This window comes from Colobus angolensis, unplaced genomic scaffold (assembly GCF_000951035.1).
Source record: "Colobus angolensis palliatus isolate OR3802 unplaced genomic scaffold, Cang.pa_1.0 Scaffold11, whole genome shotgun sequence".
NCBI lineage: Eukaryota > Metazoa > Chordata > Mammalia > Primates > Cercopithecidae > Colobus > Colobus angolensis.
The window spans coordinates 11,557,517-11,584,827 of NW_012112030.1; the positions used below are offsets into that span (position 1 = coordinate 11,557,517).

Here is a 27,311-nt window from a genome sequence, read left to right on the forward strand (position 1 = left end):
ATGGCATAACATACTTAATAAATACTGTACTTAATAAATATCTGTCGTCAAATGAAAGGCTGAAAGAATATATTTTATTCTTATCAAAAAAATCTTTTTCCTGTTATCTTCAAGTTATTCTCCAGACTATAAGTCCCTTAAAGTCAGGGGTCATATATTTTTGGTCCTGTTCTGTACACATATTAATGACAAAATATTTATTGAATACATTCTCTAGATCTACAATTCATAGCAATTAGACCACGGTAAGAATGTCACAATACTTAATAAACTGAAACCAACAATAATCACATTAATAAGGCTATAAAAAGCATAGGCATGTATGGTATTAAATCCATTTTATGAAGGTCTGATTTCAGTGATAATGCCAATTCACTAAAACTATAGGTAGAAAAACCATCACAAAACCTTAGAATTGTTTATTCTTAAACAGCCAAGAAGTTGTAGATCTAGATAATGCAAAAAAGAATTCCACAATTTAGAAAATGCTGTTGGTTCTTATAGTACATAATAACAATAATATCAACAATAATAATAGTAAACACATACAGCGTTTTCTGCTTGCCAAGAACAGTTCTAAGTATTTTGCATGCACTAACTAACTTACTTAACGCTCATTTCAACCCTGTGAGATACCCCCATTACACAGATAAGCAAAATTAGGCACATACAGGTAAATTAATTTGCCCAAGATCATTCAGATAATAAATAACTGAATTTGAACCTAGGAAGTCTGGTTCCAGAGTCTTTGCTATTAACCAGAGTATTATTCTCATTCTTTATTGTTAGTGGCCTTCCAGACCCTATACAAATACATGCCATCCTAAACATATGTGGTAAATTTCAGGAGTCCTCGACTTTTTGTAACTTATGACTTCCATTTTATATCTGAAGTGTAAAAAAATAGCATGTATATGTGAGACAATCCAGAGAGGGTGCTGAGAGTAAGATCAGGGAAAAAGCATAATTATTTTGCAGTGCATAAAGAAATTATATAATAGCTATTAGACATACTGTAATAATATCCCCCAAAATTCAAGAGCTATGAGGAAAAAGTTCTGTCACCTGTCAGCCCACCACCAACTAGATCAGTCACAAAGACCAACAAACATTATTACAAGTAGTAAATGGGAAAAGCCACCTAAGGCATTGGCGCCATGCACAGGACTTCTGAAAGCACTGCAATACATTTCATCTGTAGTTCTAAAATGTATAATAGAAAGCAGAGTTCATAGCTTTGGTAGTTTTTATAAAAACTCTTCTTTAAAATAATCCTTATTTAGCTGTCACCGCCTCATTCCAAACAATATTAAGTGTGTGGGTTCAAACCATGAGTTTGAAAATGTAATCTGTAAAAAGTGGTTAGAAACAGAATTATACCCTATCAAATAAACCTACCATAAAGGGCCTTCGCACTTGTTTTTGAACCATGTTCTCTGTCCATCTGGGAAAAGGTAGGTGATGATCCGTAGCCACTGTAATAATTTAAAAAAAAAAAGGTCATTGTGTTGGGTTAAAGTCCAATATAAGTAATAGAAGCTCAACTAGAAAATAAAAATTCCAATGCACTATAATCACCATGTGTTTAAAAGAACATATATGATGGCCAGGCACGGTGGCTCACGCCTGTAATCCTAGCACTTTGGGAGGCCGAAGTGGGTAGATCACCCGAGGTCAGGAGTTCGTGACCAACCTGACCAACATGGAGAAGCCTGGTCTCTACTGAAAATACAAAATTAGCTGGGAGTGGTGGCACATGCCTGTAGTTCCAGCTACTTGGGAGGCTGAAGCAGAAGAATCGCTTGAAACCGGGAGGTGGAAGTTGCAGTGAGCCGAGATGGTGCCACTGCACTCCAGCCTGCGACAGAGCAAGACTCTGTCTCAAAAACAAAACAAGAAAAAAAATTAGCTAGGCATGGTGGCAGGCACCTGTAATCCCAGCTATGCAGGAGGCTAGCTAACCTCTTGTTACTAACATGCTATGTGAAATAAATAGTGCTTTATTTGAATTTTATTCATCTTTTCAGTAAACATTTTTTTAAGACCCCAAACCTAGAAGAATGAGGAGTATGGGAGGGGGAAACAGGGTGCTGTCAATAAAACAAGTACATAAAATAATCATAATAGAATGTGATATCTGGGTAAAACTAATAGATATGACATGTAAAATCAAAGAAGGGCTAACTCTTTATCAACATATCTAAGAAAACTTTACTACCGTATTGATACAAGCAGAATCTAAATGAATGGAAAGAAGCTCTATAAACAGGCAGAGAATCAAGTGAGGAAAAGGTATGTGGAACTGACTCAAGAAATAGCACAGTGTCTGTGGAAAGATGCCGTTAATGTAACATTTCCAGAATAGACAAATGACTGGAGAAGCCAAGGCAAATTGAGGGCTTTCAGCATCATGATTCAGAATTACATTTTATTATATTCTCTCAAAATAGTAAATATTGCCTGTTATGAAAAAATGATGAGTAAAAGACATATAACAATGGCCGATGTCAAACAGTAACATTAATTGTAATATATAAGATTAAGTCAGGGTTATGATTTCAAGTTATACCTGGACCCACTGGAATTATTTTGTTAGTCTGCCTGATCTTTTCTAGTTTTACGCAATGGTAAATAATTTGATCAGTTTATACTAAATGACATTTAACCCTTCTCAAATGCCAATATTTTACAAATAACAATAACAGAATGCACCACAGAAATTCAAAGTTTTGAAATAGATTATATATTCATCCACGAAAAGCAATAATACATGAAGTACTAGAATGAAACATCTTCCAAGTGTGAGATCAATATCATTATCATGAGGCTATTTGCTTTACCATCTTATTCTGATCAGACATAGTAAACTTTCAACGATAACATGTATTGTAACAAAGATATTGCACATTAATAAGGAATGAACTACTGAACTACACAACAAAATAAAAGTAATCTTTTCACTAAAAATATAAAACAATTAAAATCACCAAATCAAATCCCCCCAAAACATATTAAATATAAACCTTTCAACTTACTTCATCTGAGATGGGTACATTCCAAAACTACTGGGATGATTAGAAATATGACCATTCATTGTGTCTTTCACTCATGTGTTCTAAAAAAAAGGAAGACACATAGATTAAAGGCAATAAAAAGGTCAAGACATCTCAGTTTAAAAACTTATTCATTCAACAAATATGTGTTGCTGCCAGGAATTATAGTAGAAATACAAAGATAAAGATCCCCACCCTCAAAGAGCTCAGGCCCCAGAGGTATAGATGAACATTTAAACAAAGATCCAAGTGGCATTTAAAATTAATAGGTTAAAAGTGTAAGCAAATTTAGGTGAACAAAAGAAAAATCTAAAATATAGTTCTGAGTCCTCAAAGCATACAGACATAATTCTACTTTCTGCCCAAACTCATAATCAACTATCACTTTTATGAGGTGTTATTTTGTTTACTGTTCCATTATAAAAGTAATAGAAACTCATTTAATTTTAAAAGTTGAGAAATACAGAAAAGTACAAAAGCAAAAAGCATCACCCAGAGTCCTATCATTCACAGACAACCAGGTAACAGTTACCTTGCAGTCTTTTTGCCTACAAGTGGTTTTCTTTCCTCCCTTCCTTATTTCTTCTTTCCTTCACAACACATTTGACAACATGTGCTTTGTCAAACACACAAACGCACATGGATATATCTTTTCTCAAGAAAGTTTTCATTCACATGCTTCTTTTACTTTTCACAAGAAAATAACTTTAAAAATCAATACCAGATGTTCAACCTCAAAAACTATTTTTAAATCTATTTTACAGATTGAACAAACTTCCTTCAAACAAGACAAATAATGAGTAAAATTTCCTCATCACCAAATGGAATGGCCTTTTCTTTCTTCTAGACAACATTGCTGTACCCAATTTATTTCTATTCATTCCTAGATATTTGGTCCTGTCCGGGTTTTGTGTCACTAAGCTATCCTGGATTCTGTCTTATTTTTCTGACTTTTGTCTTTTCAAATATACTATATTACTATGTCCTCTCAGTAACTGTGAATTAGGCAGGACACACCCCAGCTTTCTGGGCCAAGGGGGTGAAAGCATGAACAAATACTGATTATGAAGTTTCAGGTCCTGTGATATTAGGACCACCAAAGTGAACCAAACAGACATGGTCCCAACTATAGGCCTATATAAAATTTTCAGTTGTACTTATTAATATTATTACAAAGGGAACATTCATCATAACATGGATGCATATAATAAGGGAACTTAACTCAGATTGGAAGAGCATAGAAAGCCTACATAAAGAAATAATATTCAAGATCTGGTCACTTTGAGTTAATTATTTCTCATTCTTCAGGTCTCACTTCAATCACTGTGTCCTCAGGGGAAGATTTTACTGACCTTCCTGAATAGATAAGTTCCCACTATCAGACACTCTCCACACTATAAACAATTTTTCAAAGCATTTATCACATTCATAACTTTTCCTTTACTTAAATTAATACCTGACTCTTCAATAAACTCTTGGCCCCCAAAAGGCATGAATTTTTGTTTGATGACTTCTGCTTTTCAAACAAGAAGAAGGGTACCAGGCACAGAATAGGTGTTCATTAAATATTTATTCAAAGAAAGAAAGAAGGAAATTCATATGGGTCCCACTCTTCAAAGAGTTTATTGTATTCTTTGGGAAACAAAGTTAATTCACGTAAAACAAATAGTAAGGAATTAAGTCCCAATGTATGTAGCTCTATTTTAAATCTGTTAGAAGTTCGGAGAGGGAAAAGGCCATGAAGACTGTCTGTACTTTCTGGAAGGACTGGGACTTGACCGAGTTCTTAAAAAATGGATAAGAATGGCCCTCAAAACACTGGAATTTAATTCAAGCTTCCCTATCCACTGCTTAAAAGCAGGTTTATAAATTAAGAAGCAAAGAAAGATTGGCTTCTGCCCTGTCCATGCACTGTACTTATAAAATTACATGTATATTATATTGCTGTGCTCCATTTTTGTTGTTTTCTTTCTTCAGTTTACACTTAGATACCATCAGTGGTGTGCTGGTAAACCAATTCTCAGGGTGGGACAAGGCAGAGGGCCTGATTTCTAGCGCTTATTGATTTCCATGGTATAAATATTACCACCATGGCCAATTTCAAGTAGTCGGTGGTTTAACAGCAGCTTACGAAATTCCTAAATCCTTCACAGTTGGCTCTCATAAGCCTAAAGGATCCAACTACAGCACATCATTGCTACGTTCTATAATTTGGGCCAGAACAGAGGCCTGGAATAACATTATGGAGCTAGAGATAGTCTGGAATTTTAACACTATTCCTGCCACTAATTGGGCTAGGAAAGTCAATTAAGCCTCTGTCTCAATGTTCTCGTCAGTAAAACAGAGATAACTCTTCGTCTTCTGAGCTCACAGTGCTAGTGTAAAGATGAAAGGAGACAGATGTGCAAGTTCCTCCCAAAACTGAAAAAAAGGAAGTGTTCTTTCAAAGCAAGCTGCTTCATTCAGTATATAAGTTAAACCCCCAGGGTTTGTGCCGATTTTGATCTGGCTTGCATTTTAAAACCACAGCAGCTGGTTTTAATGAAAAGTGATAGCCACAGCATCTCATCTTTTCATGTTTAATTGTTCGTGACAATCAAATAAATGCATGGTCTCTGTTTTGTTTCAAAATAGTGATCTGTTAGAATAAGAGGACATTAGAAAAGGGGATAGAAAATGTCAATTTGCTAAATTGAATTTTAAATATAGAAACTTTTTGTCATTTGGCAATCACAGGTTCACTTATCACGGTGGCTTATGCAGCAAATATGGAGGCTTTCAAATGCCCAATGTGAGCAATTGCAGTGTATACCATGCAAAAGAAACAATTACAAATGTTTGTCTTTTTTTCCACTAGGCTTTTAAGACATACCCAGTTTATACCCATATACACCATATACACAATTAAAAATAATGATCAACTCTAACTGAAAAATTAAGTGGTCTTTATTTTTATACACTGTTAAAGCAACCTAAAAACTAAGGAGATAAAGGTGTTTTTTTTTTATCACTTTTAAGTGTAAAGATTCACAAATGCAGTTAATCACACTAACTATATAATTCTACTGAAAGTATACACTAACGCCATCATCATAGCTACCATCTACAGTTGGCTCTTGAACACCACAAGGCTGAACTGCAAAGTCCACTTATAAGCAAATTTTCCTCCACTTCTGTCGCCCTGAGACAGCAAAATCGACCCCTCTATTTCCTCTCCCTCAGCCTACTCAACATGAAGACAAGGATGAAGACCTTCATGATGATCCACTTCTATCTCATGAATAGTGAACATATTTTCTCTTCCTTAAGATTTTATTTTCTCTAGCTTACTTTATTTTAGAATATTTAATACATATACAAAATATGTTAATCACTGTTTACATTATCTTAGGTAGACAGTGGGCTATTAGTATATGTTTTAGAGGAGTCGAAGTTATACACAGATTTTCGACTGAGTGGGGGTCAGCACCCCTAATCCCTGTGTTTGCTCAAGGGTCAGCTATATTTGATTTTAAGTAACAGCATCAATTTCCTCATGAAAACACTTTTAGTAAGTCGTAGTTACTATGATTTTATCTTTATTCTCTACAGAAAATAAAATTCTTTGGCAATTAGAAGGATATAAATGATACATTTAAGATCTAAGTTAAGCGTATCAAAAATGTAACACACTATAATTTTCAAAAAGAAAGGAAGTGGAATGTATTAAAAATGACTTTAAGAAGAAACAAACAAAGCTATAAGGCTAACTCAGCAAATTAAATTTGTACTAGAAAGTTTTAAGATTCTCAAATATAAGTTTTAGATTCCTTTTCTTTACTCTTGCTTGCATCTAGTATCAATTTTCAAATTGGCAGATGAGTATGTAGTCATGACTCAATGTTAAAACTACCTACCCCATCTTGCTGCCACATAATTAGTAACCCTCTGCATATTTAACTGTCCTTCAAATGACTTGTGTGCTCAGAAAATATCACAGATGTTTTTTATCTACAGAAGTGTGTTTTTGTGTGTTTAGATATGACATTGAAACATCTATGTCTAGGTTTCAATTTAATTTAATTGATGTCTCCCAGTCTAAGTTACAAACAAGTGGGAGGGGGCATTACCATTACTCAGGATTTTAACTAAAAGATCAGTGAAACTTAATTTCTACTAATACTTTGTGACACTGTCTACCAATGATTTTGCTTAAAATATTTTTTAAAAAATCTTCTTTAAACCTCTTAAATCATCACACATTCTGTCTCCTGCAGTGTCTTCTAGAGCAATCACGTTTTAATATCTCTTACCAGTACCACTGGTAAAGATGGCACCATGTATTTTTCTATGTTATTTGTTCAAACATCAAGTAACAAAGAATTTTTATGTGTGAATAAACTCAAATAACTAATAAGGATATTAAGCTCTTGTAACAATAATGTGGTTAATGCCTGTGAAGGTATCACAATAATTTCTAGGCCATATAGAAGAATAGTATTTTCTCAAGACCAGTATCAGTGTAAATGGAGTAGTTTCATGCCTTTAAATCAACACAATAAAATCACTTAAAACAGTTAACTTAGTTCCTCTTTCTTTATGACAAAATTCTTAAGTTTATAAATTAGAACATAATTTTGGGAAAAGTCTATGATCAAATCAGAATGTTGTTTGCTTAACAAGTGGCTGAAGAAAACTACTTATAACAAAATGTAATATGCAACTTTAGAAAGAACTACTTTAGCACTAATTATGTTTGCTATTGTGATGGATTTCATAGGAAGGCCTAACACAGGAAAGAGCCATAGACATATCCGAATACTACTATTGTATTTCCCTCCAATTCTTGTCTATTCCCTGAGTTGCTATGATGACATCATCAGCACACGTGTACTACTGGATGCTATACTATATGTGGAAATTACTAATATCTCAGTTCAAAATATTGTTGATATTTTACCGACTTGGGAAACTATGCTAATTTTAAAAAGAATCACTTCTATTTATTGAGTTTTAACCCTGCATCAGGTATCATGCTAAATGCATTCTATTGTCTTATTTAATCTTCACATTAGTTTTTGAAGGAAGTACTATTCTTCATTCTCATTTTATAGATGAAGAAATTGAAACAAAGAGACTGCCATTTGTGTGGTATTTTGAAACTTAAAATCATATAGTGCCATGAATGACTGAAAATAATGTCTCATTTGCATCTAAGGTAAAATCCTAGGCAGAAGAGAATGCAAAGGAGAAAGCGAAGGAAAACATTTAATGAGCCCCCACTTCATATGACATTTTACAAATATCACCTCACTTTATCCTTAAAACAACATTATCAGCTAGTTATTGGCTCTATTTGTGGGTGAGATGACAGCCTCAAGGCGGTTAAATCATTCGCCTAAGTGGTAATGATACGGAAGGGAAGGGAGTGGTCCCTTTAAATAATACAGAAGTGGAGAAGGGAAGTGCTGGGGAGAGGAAGGCGTGGTCACTGGTTAGGGCTCCACGGACCTAGATGAGGACAGGCATTTTTGTTTTCCTGCCCAAATGTTGCATTGCCCAAGACCACCCTGGCCTGCCATGCCCCCATCCTCTGCCTATAAAAACCCTGAGAACCTAACAGGCAGACACATAAGCAGCTGGACATTGAGAGGGGTACATCGGCAGAGGAACACAGCCACAGGCACCAGCATGCTGCAGGCCACTGACCAGCAGAATGACCCGGAGTTTGGATTTTGGCTGGGGCAGTCCGAGGAGATCCCAGGCTACTGAGCAGCCGGACTCCAGGGGAAAACCATCTCCCTTCTGGCTTCCCTCATCTGCTGAGAGCTACCTCCACTCAATAAAACCCTGCACTCATTCTCCAAGCCCACATGTGAATCGATTCTTCTGGTACACCAAGGCAATAACCCCAGGATACAGAAAGCCCCCTGTCCTTGCAATAAGGTAGAGGGTCTAATTGAGCTGGTTAACACAAGCCGTCTATAGACAGCAAAACTAAAAGAGCACCCTGTAACACACGCCCACTGGGGCTTCATCTGTAAACATTCACCCCTAGACACTGCTGTGGGGTTGGAACCTCACAGCCTGTCCTCTGCATGCTCCCCTAGAGGTCTGAGCAGCAGGCACTGAAGCAACAAGCCACACCCGCATTGCATGCCCTGCGAGGGGGACAAAGGAACTTTTCTTGTTTCAGTAACACAAGAAGCTAAAATTAGAAGCAGAACTCAAACTCTGATCTGACTGACTTATATTCCTTTTTTTTTCCAATAAGTTACACCATTGTGTGATAGTTTGACCATTGCGTGCTTGCCAAAAGTTTTCAGTTTTATTCACTCTGATGTGCAATTACATTCTTTATTCTAATCAACATTTCTTAAAATAAGGTATTAAAAATGCTAATTTTTGGGAAGGAAGAGTTTTTACTGAGAAAACTAGGATTAAATATATTTTTAATGCTAAATGTCCTTTTTCCATAATAGCACCACATGCTAAATTAGTACAGTTCAACATACTTCACAAAAGCAAACAGATAAAGACTTACCAGAGCCTGACATAAACCAGCTGGGTGGGTAGATGGAAAAACATACTCTAAAAACATCTTTTTAAAAAGTTTTGTTTGGTTTTTAATTGACAAATAATAATAGTATATATTTATAGCGTACAATGTGGTGTTTTGATATATGTATAACTATGAAATTATTAAATCAGGTTAATTAGCATATCCAACACCTCAAATATTTATCATTTCTTTGTGGTAAGAACATTTAAAACCCTCTCTGTTAGCTATTTTGAAATATACAAAACATTAGTATTAACTACAGTCACTGTACTGTGCAATTGGTCACCAGAACTTATTCCTCCTAACTGAAACTGTGTACCCGTTGTTAAGTGAATTAAGCCAGGCACAGAGATTTCACTTATACGCAGAATCTAAAAAAGCTGTATTCACGGAAATAGAAAGTAGGATGGTAGTTAGCAGAGGCTGGGGGTGGGGGAAGGAGGTGGACCAGGAGAGGAGAAACATTGGTAATATCATCTTTAGTGAGACTGAAACGCCTGAATTCAAATTCCATTCTGGTGTATTAAATGGCCTCTAAAAATAGTAAACCGTAAAACATTGCAGGTACAGCAAGAAGAGCTATAACCCACAGATGAGATATAATATTTTAATATTTAACCACCCTGTCACCACATGATTACCTTCCTCTGCATCACCTAGAGCAAAGGACATTAAGCAGCAAACAAAATACTGCAGGTGACTCACTGCATTTCCGTACAGCTCCTTAAGAGGATCAATCTTTTTTAAAATGTACAATCTATCTTTATAAATGCTTACAAGCTACAAAGTGGAAAATGGTACCTTTAGGCAACTGCTGTACTGAATTCATCCCACTTTTCTAGATCATAAATACATCTCCCAAATATTACTACAAGTACAAACTTAACTGTTAAACCACACAGGACTTTTTTAAAAAGCATACGAATTCTATTTTTGTAAAGGTTAAATAACTCTTTCTAGTGTATTATAATGCACATACTTCACTACCCTCAAACTACTTCTCACATATTTTATTGACAGTCACTATTTCTTATCTCAACTTCCTCTCCTCCTGCCTGCCATAATATTCTAACATTGATTGTTTTGATAAGAGAACACAGAGGTATTGTATCTTATCAAGGATTATCCATTGTTTCAATTTGTCTGTTCTATTTTAGCAATACATGGTTTTACAGATCCAATGGCCAGCAGAATGATTATATGGGGGAAGGTAATTGCTTTCTAACAGAATACTTTGTTTACTTTTCTAGGTATCAGACTGTATCAAGAGCAACATGTATAACTTTTTAAGTCCATGAAAAGTTCATGACTAAGCAGGTAAGGTAAAACCCTCAATTCTTAACTGTTCCTTCTTCCTATTATCCTATGCCTCTTAACATTTTGTCCACAAAGATAAAAATGTACTCTTTTCAAAATACTGTTTTTCATTTATCTTCAAGAATAGAGGAAGTCCTAATAGGCTGCTAGAAAGTGATTCAACAAAGAAGAGTCAAGACCAAACAAAAAAGTCAGTTCCACTAACTGTCTATACTTGGCTGAATATAAAATAAAAAAACAAGCCAGATTGTCAGTAGGTAATCCTACTAAGAAAACAAATCTCTAGCACCTCATCCAACTCACAGAAAACCTAGGACAAACTTTCCTTGAAGCTTTCCTGCTTATAAAGAAATTTTAGGGGGGAAAAAAAGCATCTTTAAGAAAAGACCACATTATAGGCAATAGAAGACAGCAAAGTATGAAGTTCAAGGGCAACTAGATTAGGGGTGGATCTAGAGGATAAAATCTCCCTCAAAGAATGACTAGACCAAAAAAGGCAAGAGAGGCCGGGCACAGTGGTTTACTATGCCTGTAATCCCAACACTTTCGGAAGTCAAGGTGGGGGTATTGCTTGAGGCCAGGAATTCGAGACCAGCCTAGTCAACATAGTAAGGTCCCATTTCTACCAATAATAAAAAAAAATTAACAAAAAAGAAAGAAAGATAATGACTTTTAGAAATGTATAGTATAATGGGGCAGAGAGACATCCAAAGGATCATTCATAGTACAGTGTGGCAGATAGAAGATCAGTATGTAAGGCCTGCGCCTAGGGCTGGAAGTGGGAGATATTCAGTTCATAACTGCCTTCCTTCACAGGCTGTGATGCAGGAGCTAAGCCAGAAGGCAAAAGAGAAGAGCAAAGGCAGGAGATGGCTTTGGACACTTAGGAAACTGTCAGCAGTTTGGTAGGAAGTTATGAGGGATGAGGTTAGAGATGAAGTGAGAATCATATCACAGAGGACGAATTACAGATACACCACATTTTTGTGAGACTAAAGTTCAGTGTTTATTTATTGTATCTATGTAAATGCGATTCACAGTATACTAAGAATACCCTTCCATTTTTTACATTTGTCTTCTATTTGTTAATAATTATCTCCCCCTTCAACTCTTAGTGTTCCTATGTCCCCCTCGTTAATTTTATTACTTTACACCACCAGAAGTGGAGCCCTCCTTTCAATACACTGAGGCACTACCCATTCTATCATTACTCTAACATTTCTGTCTTTCTGCAGGCTTCTTTCCCAGATATATGACTGCTCCACTCAAACTGATTACACTCTAAGGTCCGAACAGCTTTCATCATGGGATCCACATTCCTCACCGCCCTGTGTATCCCCTTCATCTTCCTCCTGTCTTGGAGCCTTGCTTCCTGGATCCTGGACCTCCCTCTTTCCAGGCTTTTTCTTTTATATTTTGGTAGGGCACATACTTCAGGGAACTTCCTGAGAAAGAGTATTAGAAAAGCACATTTTTCAAACTTTATATGACAAAAAATGTGTTTATTCTACCTTTACACATGATGGACTGTTTGTCTTGGTTTCAAATTGTAGATTTTAAGAGGTTTTTTGTTTTGTTTCGCCACAGAATTTTGAAGCCATTGTGGTTTTGTGGTTCTGTCTTCAATGGCCCCTGCTGAATGTTAGGGGCCACTCTGACTGCCTATTTTTTGTATAGAGCCTGTCTGTTTTCTTCTGTCTGGAGTCTAGGATCTTCATTTTTACCCCGATGCTCTGAAATGTTATGGTGCTATACAATGTTATGGGTGTCTTTTGAAAAATTCAGCATATTGGAAACACAATAGGCCTTTTCAAACTTGAACATCATTTTCCTAAAGTCCAGGAAATTTTCTTTTGCTATTTCTTTCACAGTTTCCTTACTATATATATATATATATTTCCTTTTTCTAAACAATTCAATTGCTCCTGGTCTTAGACTTAGACCTCCTGGTCTAAGTCTCTACTTTTGTATTTTCTCTTTTGTTTTTCATTTTGTAATTTTTTTTTCTACTTTCTGGGTAGCTTCCTCTTCTTTATCTTCAAAAAACATTTTGAGTTTCTTATTTCTTCTATCAGTTCCATTTTCCAGGAGTACATAAGAAAAAGAAAGCTTCCTTTTGTTATACTGTCTATACTTATTTTCTAATTACAGTATATTCTCTGATCTTTCTGAGTACATTCATGATAATGTTTTTAAGTTTTCTTCTCCCTTCATTGTCTCTTTATGACAATTTCCTTGTTTTCTCTAGGTTTGTTTTGGCTCCTGAATTGCTTCAAATATCAGGTGATTACTGGTTATTACTCATATTGAAGATGAAGCCCTAAAAAGCCGGCAAGAAAGTCAGTGTATATGGGTGGGGCTTGTGAACAAGTGGGCTTCCCTGCACAGCAGTCCTGTTTGTAGACCCCAACCATCAGTGTCTACAGGTCTTTTGCATAGATCAATCAGGTTCTCCAAGGAAGTATCTTCCAGTTCCACGTTTAGAGAATGTAAAGCTAACTGCCAAAACTTCGGCAGTAAGTGGAAGAAGTCAGCCAGGGTGTCTTGCTGTTTAGTAAGCATTTCATTTCATCTTTCACCCTCTCTCTGTGCCTTGGTATCCCCAACCGAGTCCTCTAGTTCACATTCTCCACAGAATAAACTACTGGTTTTACTGGAGTGTGAGGAGGCAGCTGGGATCCAAGTTCACTTTAAACACATAACTAATACATCCTACTATTCTCAGCCTCATTCTCACTGTCGAGGCGGTTGGAGGTTCTGAAGTGAAAATAAGGTTGTTTCTCAGTGTCTCTCAATAGTAGCTTAGGTTTCAGCATCTGAGGACTTCTAGGTTAATCACAATTATCCACAGGCTTTACAGAGTCCCTTTGTCTCACTGGCTTCCTGCATTTTAAAAATCCCTTTACTGTTATTTTATTTGGAGGAAGTGAAATAAATGCATATACCACCATGGAATACTATGCAGCCATAAAAAGGAATGAGATCATGTCCTTTGCAGAGACATGGATGAAGCTGGAAGCCATTATCCTCAGCAAACTAACACGGTAACAGAAAACCAAACACTGCATATTCTCACACATAAGTGAGAGCTGAACAATGAGAACACATGGACACAGGGAGGCGAAAAATACACACCAAGGCCTATCAGATAGAGATGGGGCAAGAGGAGGGAGAGCATCAAGACAAATAGCTAATGTATGCCAGACTTGATACCTAAGTGACGGGTTGATGGGGCAGGAAACTACAATGGCACATATGTACCTATATAACAAACCTGCATGTTGAGCACATGTATCCCAGACCTTAAAGTAAATTTTTTTCAAAAAATGAAACAAATGTATATGCTTAGTCTGCCATTTTTCTGTAGCATATTTTCATTCTCTAAACATTAAGAAATATTTCTCAATGAAAAACCCAGATGAAAAATTCAAGTCACCTCTAATATGAACTTGAGAGGTTCAGGTGGACAATGAAATATGAGTACAAGTTTATACTAAAAATAAAGGTACCATAACAACCAGAGTGAAAGTAACACACACAAAAAATTTACATTTGACAAAGTCAGCTGGTATTTTGGTAGTATATGTTTAACTACCTATTGTTATTATAACAACAAACTCTGCTTTCAAATCCCAGAGAAAAAACAATACTCTAAAGCATGGACATGAGGCAATATCCCCAGTTAAATCAGACATTACTGTTCATGAAAAGCTCTTGCTTTAATTGCTTTTCTGGAAATTATTTAGGTGCCTAAATAAAACGTGGAATTCATCCTTAGGTAAATAACCACTACTTTATCCATTTTTATTAATGTTTTTCCCAAAGAGAAGCCCATTTAAATGGATAAGCTGGGAACAAATTATTTGTGAACTACTCCAGAACAAAAGCAGAGATATCTGTGCATTAGTTTTAAAATTCAAGTTGCCTGTAACAGTAGTATGAAATTCTCTTCTCTCTTCTTGAGAGTTTACCTACTTACAGTCATAAAATATAAAGGAAGAACAAAAAGTTAATTCCAATGTGAAAAAATAATTAAGCCTACTATATTTCATATTTAAAAGTCAGTAAATATAAGCTTTGACTGTGAATAGCACTACCTTTGAAAAATGTGCAATTATAATAGAAGTTCTCAAAACCAGCAGTAAAGTTCTTCATAACCATGAAATCATCCATGAATGCGGTAAATTTAGACATATCTCACTATTTCATTATTGTAAAAATAATACTTATTTATTAAGTATTTTAATGTGTCAGCCACTGTGCAAGCACTTTACATGCATTATCTTACTTACTTCTTATTAAGAGGTAATAAGAACTTCTTATTCCTACTTTAATGAGAATCTGAGACATTAGAGTTATAAGTAAAGGTAATTTGGCCATGACATGAGCAAGAAGTTGTGCTTTTAACCACTATTATATACTTTCCTTTTACTAATGATAAATCCAGTATTTTGAAGTTGGCTGGGGAAATGTCAACATGGATTAATTAAAAACTAAAAGAACTTTTAAACATGATTATTCAAACAAGATTCATTCAACATTAATTGGCAACTGCCAATCTTCATTAATTCACTCATTCATCTAACAAATATTTACTACATAACCAAAATGTGCCCATCAGTGCTCTCTCAGAGTCCAATACAACTTTCTAGAATAATAGAAATGCACTGTATTAGCACTGCTCAATACAGTAGCTGAGCACAAGTGTTGAGCACTTGAAATATGGCTAGTGCCACTAAGAAACTGAATTTTAAGTTTTATTACATATAAATTAGTTTAAATTTAAATGTTAATAACCACATACAGACTAACAGCTACCACACTAGACAGGGTAGCTCTACATATTGAGTACACAGTTAGCAAAACAGACAGGGTTCCTACCTTCAGGGAGCTTACAATCTAGTGAGAGGAGAGCATGAAATAAGAAAATGAGGTGGGGCATGGTGGCTCGCATCTGTAATCCCAGCACTTTGGGAGGCCGAGGTGGGTGGCTCACCTGAGGTCAGGAGTTTGAGACCAGCCTGGCCAACATGGCGAAACCCCGTCTCTACCAAAAATATAAAAATCAGTCAGACATGGTAGCAGGCACCTGTAATCCCACCTACTTGGGAGGCTGAGACAGGAGAATCACTTGAGCCCAGGAGGTGGAGGTTGTAAAAAGAATAAATATGACAACTTCTGTTAATTTATTAAAAAGTAAAAATAAAACAGATAGCATTTATAAGGATACAAATACAGACTAAACTGCGTCAAACCTAGCTATGAACTTCTCAAAAGTACGGGGCTGAGAGATTCATTCTGAAAATGTTATCTCAGGATTTCTCTATTTAAAATCCATGATAATTAGTCTATCTTTAAAACAAAGAATTTATGCATTTATTGAAGGTATTTTTAATGTTTCAAGACAGGTGAAACAATATTCTGTTGACAATAAAAATGTGAAAATAATTCTGAATGAGAATGCTATTATTTACTATATTTCAGGTAGCAGTTTGAACATAAGCAAAACAAACTAAAAGACAGTAGTGATGAAGAAACACAAAAATAAAACAGTAAAATCTATAAGACACTAACTTTAGAGACTTTCCAAGTTTAAGAACATGGACTTGACTGGGCGCAGTGGCTCACGCCTGTAATTCCAGCACTTTGGGAGGCCAAGGCGGGCAGATCACGAGGTTAGGAGTTGGTGACCAGACTGGCCAGCATTGTGAAACCCCATCTCTACTAAAAATATCAAAAATTAGCTGGGTATGGTGACACATACCTGTAATCCCAGCTAATTGGGAGGCTGAGGCAGAAGAATTGCTTGTACCCAGGAGGCAGAGGTTGCAGCAGAACATGGACTTGATGAATCAGAAGGTCAGAGAAAAACACCTGAACTGCTAGTCCACTTGGGAAGAAATGGGGCTTTTTTACACGTTCACTTTTAGGCCAGTGTCAATTTATAAACCCCCAAAAATATTTGCCAGGAATTACATTCCTAAACTTGGGCATCTGGAATTAAAACCAAGCAGAAACACACCACTTTATAGTGAATTAATAAGTGAAAAATGGTGTTTGGATTAGCAGGCAAGGGAGAATGACCAAAGAACCTTCATGTTCTCAGATCACATTATGTAGATTTTTGTTTGGGAATTTCAGATAGATTTGTTTGGGTAAGCAGGCTATTTTAGGTCAGAAAGAAGAGGAGATTTGAAGAGGGAATTATCCTAAGGCCAGCATTTGCATTTCTTTCTTTCTATTCCCACAGTTCCCATCTCTAAGCAACTGGGAAAATGGCCTGTAGACTGAAGAAAGGAAAACTTGAGGGAGAAGCACAAACTGATTAAAATGCGTTGCTTATAGGAAGAAAAACTTTAACTTTTCTAAATAACCCCTCAAATTAATTCCAGCTCTTGATTAAATAAATGGGATATCACTTACATGGCGTAACTGCTGTCCCCCATTCTAAGCCAAATGGTGGTACAAAATCAGGGCACGAAGGAAAACTAAACTATTACTAACTGCCGATAGCAGTGACAGCAGGAAGAGGAAGAGGCAGAGCAGCAGCAGCAGTGGCAATGGCTTACATCTAGAAAACACGGCGTGACAGGCACAGTTCTAACTGCTTTCCATGTGTCATTTTCTTTCAATTGTCACAACTGCCTCATGAAGTAGGAACAATTATCATTCCCACTTTACAGATGAGCAAGCCAGGTACAGAGTTTAATAACATGTTCACTGTCAAAGAGGTAATTAATAGTAGATGTGGGATAAAATTCAACCGCTTTGCCACACAGAGGTAAATAATGGCTAGAGTTTTTTACCCAAAAATCACATGGTCACATGACCTCTAAAAAGAACTACAAGGATTTTTTTCTTCATTTGCCAAAATTTACAGATGATAGTCCTACACCTGTATAAAAAAGAACTGATAATCTAGCTTTACTGATAAGTAAGAAGAAACAGGAACTGGATTCTGAAAGTTTAGGAAGTCCAAGTGGTAGATGATCAGGATTATTAGAAATAGTATCAATATGAAGGCAAGGTAGTATCAGAATAAAGACAATGGACACTAGAATGACAAAAGAATCACCAAATTCCAAAGGAGCATGGCATCACCTTGACTTTGTCCCATTAAGTTCATGCCTATTACAGAAATTTCTCTATGGGAACAAATTTCCAGTTGTATAAAAGCTATCAACAAAACTAGAATTGACACTTTTATATCCAACTTTGAGGCAACATATGTTTTACAAAGCATGGGGACATGTGAATGATTATGAAAGAAATACGTATTTTAAAAGACTTTCTGAAACTGTTTAATAAAGGTAAAATGGAAAAACTCCAGAATTTCCTAAAATCTTTTATAAAAAATTATGCCTGTGAATATTTTATTACTTGGCCAAATGGAGATGTTTATCTCAAATCTTCTTCTAAGAAAAGACAGAATAAAACAATGTTCTAAAAGTAATTTTAAAATCTTACTGGAAAATACTTTAACCAAGTAAGTTAAAACAGAAAATATTCAGCCACTCTAGCTTCTAACAAGAAGTACTCAAGGAAAAGAATAAGCAGTGTCAACTAGACTCCCCAACCCCCCTCTTTAACTTAACCTCATCCACACAGTAAACAGACATCTCTCTCCTCCAGCCTCTCCATGTTGATCTCTCTTATTGCCAGCCAACTTCCTTATTTTCCTCAAATGGAGTGGAAAAATAAATCTTCATCCTTTAAAAAAAAAACAATTTAGCTGCTAAGAAGCCCTGGGAATAGCACGTACCAGCACATAGTAGCACATTCAAACTAGTTAGCTGGGGAAAACATGACTTTCCCTGCTCTCCTAAGAACTGAGCTGTTCAATTCCAGATCCTAACAAAGAAATTTTTCCAGGATACCAATTTGTAATTTAGGAGATAGGAGATTCAGTGTTTACAAGAATGATGTTTAATTTCAACTGCCTCTGTTGAAACCTCAGGGAAGGTCAGTTTTGCCAAGAGCCACAGGACTGCTTCCCCATTATGAAGGAAATAGGATAAAACAACATAGCATATTCTTGTAAATGTCGTATATGTCAAGAATGAAAATCAAAGACTCCCAACTAATCAAGGCCCAGATGCTTCAGATTTGAAAAAATGAAAATGACATCAATCTACTAATATAAATGGGCAAAGGGCAGATGATCCACAGCATGGCTCACCACAACCTACAAATGATCCCTCCACCAATTTGACTGCCCCTGCAAACCTTACAGAAAGCTGCTCCCCAACAGGAGGAGAGCAAGCTTACCCACAAGGCAGTTTCCTAGAGTCCAAAGACCTATTCCTAAAAGAAAGCAATACTTCTGTTGAGAAGAAAAATGTCTTTGAGTTGCTTTTTCATAGCTATTGGAAATAATAAAAACTTACTGAGTATGTCCCTGTGCTTTTATTGTGGTATTTTGCCATAGTGAAAAGAAAATAGTATGAAGATGAGCAGTCCTGAGTGTAAATCCTGACTAACATCTCTCTGTGACCTTAGACAAGTTATTATCCTATCTCAGCCTCGGTTTACTCATCTGTAAAATGAGAATGTTGTTATGAAGATTATATGCAAAAACACACACAGATCATTTGACATCTATATCTATCAGTTCCTTTATTTTCCTGCAGAATTATATATTTAAGAGAAATAGAGAAGTTTTATTTAAATATTAGTTATAAAATGAAATTCACTAAAAACCAGTTGCATTCAACCAATTATAACTCAAGAGAAACATATGACAATTAAACAGTGTTACCAACTACGTACTCACGCATACAATTTTTCAGTATACAATTCAAGGTTCACCACGATTTTGGCTTACATAATTTTTCTAGTAATCCATATTCTCTCAAATACTCCTACATATAAACCTTCATTCCCACCACTCTGTCCTGAGCATATCTTGACTGATTCACCTTTAAGTGTCTGTTCTTATCCTAAATGCCCTTTCCACTGCTTTATATCTCCCATTTAGCAGTTTCTCAATTCCTCAATCCCCACCCCTTTTTAAAAGTCTTCCCTTAGGCCTGGCGCGGTGACTCACGCCTGTAATCCCAGCACTTTGGCAGGCTGAAGTGGGCAGATCACAAGGTCAGGAGTTCAAGACCAGCCTGGCCAGCATGGTGAAACCCCACCTCTACTTAAAACACAAACATTAGCTGGACATGGTGGTGCACAACGTGTAGTCCCAGCTACTCTGGAGGCTGAGGCACAAGAATCGCTTGAACACAGGAGGCATTTTGGCAAATGAAGAAAAAAATCCTTGTAGTTCTTTTTAGAGGTCATGTGACCATGTGATTTTGGGGTAAAAAACTCAACATTAACAATATCTAGTCAATTGGCAATTATTTATCATGTTTAATGTTTTTTAATGTGGTTATGAAGAACCACTCTAATGTATTATTTTCTATCTTCTAAACAACTGAGTTGTCGCAAACTAGTACAGTCTTTTGCAAAATAATCCCTGAACTGAAATTGTGCTATAAAGAGTTATATGAGTGTGCTAAAAGAGAAGTCATAGAATTCGAACGACTAAAGTGTATATTATCACCAATATAAATTCCTCTAAAATTTACGCAACTGGTCACCTGACTCCACTCCTTTCTGAAGCAAAACTGATGTGAAAACAGAAACTAATTTAGAAGTACAGAATTAAATTGAAAATTTAAAGAAAAATCTATTCCACAGAATTTCTATAGTCCCAATTAGATAAAGAGCCTCAATGCCAACTGAGCAGAAAAACCAATGAAGGCACTGCTGTTAGTGTAGCCGTGTATCAATGATGATTTTAACATCTGAAAAGCAGAACTTTTGGTAAAAGTATGTCTATTTATATCAAGGAGGTTCAAAACTGACTCAGAGGAAAAAGTACTATGCTCTGACTCACCAAGACCACTTCCTGAAACACCCAATGTTTTTCTTGGAAGGAAGTCCATACAAGTGCCATTTCTTTCAAACACTGATTAGACAAAATTGAAGTCTATCACAAAATAGACAAAGGACATATATTTTCTAAACCCAGCCAGGTTTCCAAGTAAAGAACATTTCCATAAACATATGGTCAGGAGAAAGAAGACTTTAAAAATAGTCAAAAATTGGTAATATAAGGTATATTATAAAGAATAAACTACTACCTACCTGTGTCCATCGTTATGCCATAGTCTCTTAATGATAAACAACCTTATGACTTCAATCTGCTAAATTAACTAATATCTTTGGCTTCAAAACAGTCACTTTTTTAAAAAGGTAATTCTTTTCTCTCTCTGAATCAACTGTGTCACCAATATTTTATAACAATTTACAAAAACAATAACACTAAGTCCATATATGTGTCAAACATTGTTGTAAGTTCTTTGCACGCATTAATTTAATTGATAATCACAACTCGAAAAGGCAGGTACTACTTTCATCTCCAGTTAACAGATGAGGAAACTGGGGCACAGAACAATGAAGTGCCTTGCCCAGTATCACACAGTTAGTACATGGTAAAGCCTTAAACACAGGCAGACCAACACAAGAGCCCAAACTCAGATTCTATGCTATGTCTGTATGTGTGACCCATCCCCCTTTAGCATGCTTGATAGTAACTTAAACACACTTAAGCATACACACACACACAATTACACATATACAGATATGTATTAACATTTCACATCTACATAATCCATGCCTAGATTCAGGTATGTCCTTCTCATCCATTAGTTTAAAAATTTTAATGAAACTAATTATATCAATAGGACTTTAGTACAAATAACACCAAGTCTTCAATCTGAAAGAACAACTACTTGGATAAGCTTTGAAACATTACACTGTTCAGATACATTTATGTCAATCTCACTTGTTTTTTAGTTTCGAAACATTGGAAATATCTCACAGATCTATAAAAACACCAAAACGATACTGCCCTGGATACAGCCCTTAGGGGAAGAAAAATAACATAACATTTCCTTCTTCAAAATAACAAGCAATTAAATGGGATCTTGCTGTTTGTTTCCTCTTGAGTAATCTAGACTAAAAAGAGTTCAAACATCTGACTCTTACAATATTTTGCTTTCAGTAGAAAGGCTATCCTTTCAGATGTCAAGTCAGCTAATAAGTATTCACTCATATTTATAACTGGTTCATGGAAACTAGTTTAAACATCAAATGACTACACATGTGAAAAAGAAATTCTTAAGTAGTTTGTGAGTCAGGCTAAGCACCATGAAATAAACCACATTTCTCTGCCGTGCAGATTATTAGGAGGCAGTATAAGAAGAACAAATTTATTCCAAAAGGGCAAAGCCCTTACAGCAGCAGCCTAAGGAAACAGAATATATTCCCACTGTTAACACCACTCTGGAGATGCTAAAGATTCCGAGGCGCTCTTGGAAGCCCGCCTGTCCAGTGTGAGACAGTATCATCTTGGGAGAGTATCATCCTATTTCCTTAAAATCTATCATTTTACACAGGCAACAAGGTGAATAAAATTCTACCACTGGAAATTAATTCATTCTTTTGAATTAATCATTTTCATCCATAGGAAGCACTTTTAAACTACAAACGCTTCTGGGAGTAATAATGTATCATGTCATTAACATTTAAGTGTGGATTATGAGATACTTTCTCCTAGGATAAGAGGACTCTGGGGTAATGTATGAATGCCTATGAGATCAGTGTCTGGAAAACTTCATAGAGCAGCAGCAAGCTACTGAAGAAAAAAAATGCATGCTTAATACTTTTACCTATCTCTGAAACATATATCCAGGATATTAAATATGAAGAAAAAATTGCATGCTTAATATTTTACCTATATCCAATACATATATATCCAGTATATTAATTAATTATGAAATTATGAAAAGAATTCTAGCTTATGCATGCAATGGTTATTAAAGGTAAACATTCTATAGAGTGAGCAAAATCACATGAGAAGTTCATTTGGGGCCAGGTGTGGTGGCTCACGCCTTTAATCTCAGCACTTTGGGAGGCCAAAGTGGGCGGATCACAAGGTCAGGAGATCAAGACCACCCTGGCCAACATGTTGAAACCCCATCTCTACTAAAAATACAAAAATTAGTTGTGTGCAGTGGTGTGTGCCTGTAATCCCAGCTACTCGCGGGGCTGAGCCACGAGAATTGCTTGAACCCAAGAGGCAGAGGTTGCAGTGAGCCGAGATTGTGCCATTGCACCCCAGCCTGGTGACAGAGTGAGACTCTATCTCAAAAAATAAATAAATAAAAATAAAAATAAATGCAAAAAAGAAGTTCATTCGGTATGTTTTGGACCTTTATGCCTACAAGGTATTGTGCTTTGCATGATGACATATAATAAACATACTTTCTCTTGTCTGGGAACATTCAGTTTAGCAAGATGGATAGATATACAAACAGATAATTACAATGCATTTTAGTAAATGTTATTATGGTACAAACAATGTACTAGAAAAGTGTCTACCTATGGAAGCTGCTGGTAGGTTTCATATAGGAACAGATAGTAAAATCAGGTCTTGAAAGACAGTGAGGAGTGCACCAGTTGGTACATGTATGGGTAGTTAGAGAACATTCCAGACACATACAAAGGATATGGAAGGACATGAATTTCAGGAAATAGTGAGATATTCAGTGTGGCTGCAATACAGAACATATAAAAAGAAGATGTGAGGAAGAAAAGCTTGATGCCAGATTGTGAGGGGCCTTGTAGAGCATATAAAGGAGTTAGGACTTAATCTTTTAGGAGATAGTAAGGAGTAACAATCATATTACTAATGTTTAAGAAAATAACTATGCAGGCATTATGGAAGGCAGACTAGATCAGGGAATGAAGTTGACACTTTCAGGAAGCAAAGTTGATTATTTGAGACAATTGTATCTGTTTCTTTCATTTCTATGGGAATCTTCCCACCTGTATTCTGCTCTATGTATTTTTTTTTTTTTTTTGGAAAAACTTAGACTCACCTTTGCTATTCCCCTAATGTCTCCAAACTCCATTATTCTCCAAAGAGAAACCAATATACTAATTTTAAATGTGCCCACCACTTACCTCTAAGGACACAGACCATATTTCCTAGAATTATTAGTTACAAAAGAAATCCAGTGAAGCTATTTTCATCCTATTTTAGAAAAGTTCATTTTAAAATTCGAAAGACTATAAGAATAGAGAGTTTTGCTGTTCGGTTTTTTTGTTCGTTCATTTAAAATATCCCTTTAATGGTGTAGTAATTGTACATTGTAGTCATTGTAGTCATTGTGGAAAACAGTATGGCAGCTCCTCAAAAAATATCAAGCATAGAATTACTATATGATCCAGAAGTTCTTCTTCTGGGTATATACCCAAAAGAACTGAAAGTAGAGACTAGATATTTGTACACTCATGTTCATATCAACATTATTCACAAGAGCCAAAAGGTAGATGCAACCCAAGTGATGTCCATTCACAGATGAATAAGTAAAATATGGTATATCTATATAAGGGAATGATTTATCCTTTAAAAGGAAACAGACATCTCTCATATATACTACAACATGGATGAACCCTGCAGCCATTACACTAAGTAAAATAAGCCAGTCATAAAGGGACGAATACTCTATGATTCTACTTAAATGAAGAACTTGGAATAGTCAAATTCAAAGACACAGAAAGTAGAATGGTGGCTGCGAGGGACTGTGGAGGGTAGAGAATGGGCAGTTATTGTTTGGGGGCACAGAGATTCTATTCAGGAAGATAAAAAACTCCTAGAGATGGATGGTCATGATGACTGCCCAACAATGTGAATACACTTAATGACAATATACTATACATTTAAAGATGGTTAAGTTGGTAAATTTAATATCAACTTTATCACAATAATTAAAGAAATCTGAGGAACAAATGAACTACTGAATGTCTGTGAGCCTATCAGGTAGAGCCACCTGGTCTGTAAGGCAAAGGCTAGATCTTATTGTAGCTGCTTCTGTTATACGGATGTACTAGAAGATTAACAATCTCCTTTGTGTGTGTGCACGTGCACACACATGCACACACACACAGCTAGAACTGTCCTTAAAATCCTGTGTGTATATACACAGACATATATACATATACATGTGTGTATATTTTTTTAAATTTGAACTAAACTAGGTTAACATTGTATTCTACTTTAATAAAGATCAAGAAACACAATCTCTCTAATTTACAAAAGCAATAAACTGAACTGCATTTTGATGAAAAAAAAAAAGCTCGCTGGTCTAGTTTTATACCAACTCCTATTTTCTGGTCCAGTTCTAACATTATCTGGCAGGGACTTTTGCAAATTCCATTTCTCACTGATTCTTAATTTTTACACTACTCAAACAGAGTAGGACTCCTTGCTTCACCCTGCACACCGATCTCACAGTGTACTGAGAAGGTAAAATAAGAAAATGAATACATGACATTACTTTTAAAATATTCAATGATTTGGAATAGATATGTTGTTTTATGAACACATGTGAAATCACTCAAAAAATTTTCAGTGTCTATTTTTCACTTTTTAATTGAGCTTTTAAACAATCTAATATGCATATAAGTTTGGGTAAAACATTCATTCAACAAAATAAAACCCACTAGTACTCCAAGGGGTTTAAAAAAATCTGTTCAATAAGGTGATTTCAACAAATGTTTACGGCAATTGGAGAAGAAAACATTTAGATCTTGTTTTCATAATTAACTAATCTATTATTAAATCCCATACAAAATATCAATAATTATAAAATGATGTTAATTAAAGTACTCAACACTCATTTAAAAAGCAAAATAAACACATGAATGTAACTTCCTTTTAAAAAGTTATTGACATTTTATGGCAAATCAGTTGTTGACTGCAGTAGTTAGAATACTCTCTTGGAAATGAGCCCAGGGACATTGTTGATATCTTAGTAAATTTTAATACTTAGAAATAACCTGTTTTAAATCAATAAGAGTTCTCACTCTGCCAGTACCATTAACCCCCTCCCAACACACCTTGTGCAAGCCTCTATTTTTTGTAAGGAGGGGTGTCTTTTTCCTCACTGTTCAAGACTTCCAACTCTTAGCAAACACTAACCTCAACTGCTAGCCAATATTACCCTTTTCGTAAGGAAAAACAGACTTATGATACCTAGTAGGAAGACATTAAAACCCCCAATGTTTGATATCATTAACTAAAGTTCACTAAAGTTTAAGCTTATGTAAAACATCCACAAGTATCATTATGAAATTCTTGTACAATCAGAGGCACATGTGTTGTTGCTACCACCTATTGCTATTTTTTTAATTCAAAGAAGACTAGCATTCAAGAATGACCCTGAATCTATTTTCTTTCCTTCTATCTCCAAATCCCAGTCTTCTCCTCACCTAAGGTTACTCTCTCTTTCTTTAATTCTGCAAACCAGTATGGTAAACATCTTGTAAAATGGTCTCTTCTACTGAGACAGCTAAGTGGGAGGGGGTCCCTGGCAAAACTCCTGTCTGTTTGCACACTGGGGTGGGGCCTGAGGAAGTCTGCACCTTTGCAGAGGGGAGGAGCCTGGCCTTTCCTTTTCCTATGTGGAACCTGGGATCCAAAGGCAAGGCAGGAAGCACTGTAGCATCGACTTCGGCCTTGTGGAGAGTCCCCGTTCACCCTTTTTTTTCCCTTTTCACCCAATAAAACCCTGCTTTTACTCACCCTTCAAACTGTCTGCAAGCCTAAACTTTCGTGGCCATGGGAAAAGGACCCCATATTTAACTGAACTAAGGAAAAGTCCTGCAACACTGTGGTTACTATCGTCTTAATTCACAGACGTGGGAAACGTGCAACCCTCTCCCTCTTCTCTCTCTATTTATAAATTCCTTAATGCACCCAAACCTATAAATGAAATTATCTCAATTTGGAAGTTCAAATTTGATTCTGAAGAAATAAGCTCTTCTGATAGAAAGTATTTGAGTATTTAACTTCTTTATTAAATCTCTAAGCCTGATTATCATGTGTTATTTAGTCACCAGTGATCACCCAGAGAACCCAAGATCATGTGTTCTAGCACAGAACACCCTCCCTCAGCAGGTTATTTTTCAAAAAGTGGCTGTATTCATTCTATCTCAGGTTTACTGCTGACACTGTAATAATGCAGATTTACTTCTCCTTCTCAGGAGCAGATCCAGTTGTAGTATCCTACACGCATTTTTCCTGCATTTTCTGCTCAGACCGTCTCCAGATCAAGCTCCATCTAGACACTGAGACGGCAGTTAAGAAGGGTCGGGAAAGTGGCCTAGGGCAATCTTCTGGGGTTACCAGCAATCTGAAGAACTTAATGTAATTAGGTTGGCTTCAGAAAAGAGAAAAGTAGACTACATCCAGGGAATCCCTGTATGCGCAATCATACCAGGAATCTCCTAGGAAAATGTCCATTCCTTCTTATCCGCTCAATAAATCTTGCTGAGGG

At 36.0% G+C, this 27,311-nt stretch overlaps 1 protein-coding gene across 3 annotated transcripts in view; it reads right to left on the reverse strand.

The window, feature by feature from the left end:
- EPS8 (epidermal growth factor receptor pathway substrate 8) overlaps positions 1–27,311 on the reverse strand; it is a 169,488-nt gene that overhangs the window by 61,085 nt on the left and 81,092 nt on the right. For 2 of the 3 annotated variants that reach the window (XM_011954460.1, XM_011954464.1), the window contains exons 2-3: positions 3,036–3,115; positions 1,399–1,475 (exon numbers count right to left, since the gene is read on the reverse strand). In XM_011954460.1, the coding sequence (XP_011809850.1) occupies positions 1,399–1,475; positions 3,036–3,094 (136 nt within the window). In that variant the 5' untranslated portion in view covers positions 3,095–3,115. Of the gene's footprint in view, positions 1–1,398; positions 1,476–3,035; positions 3,116–4,275; positions 4,410–27,311 lie in introns of all 3 variants that reach the window. The other variant, XM_011954473.1, reaches the window with a different exon arrangement.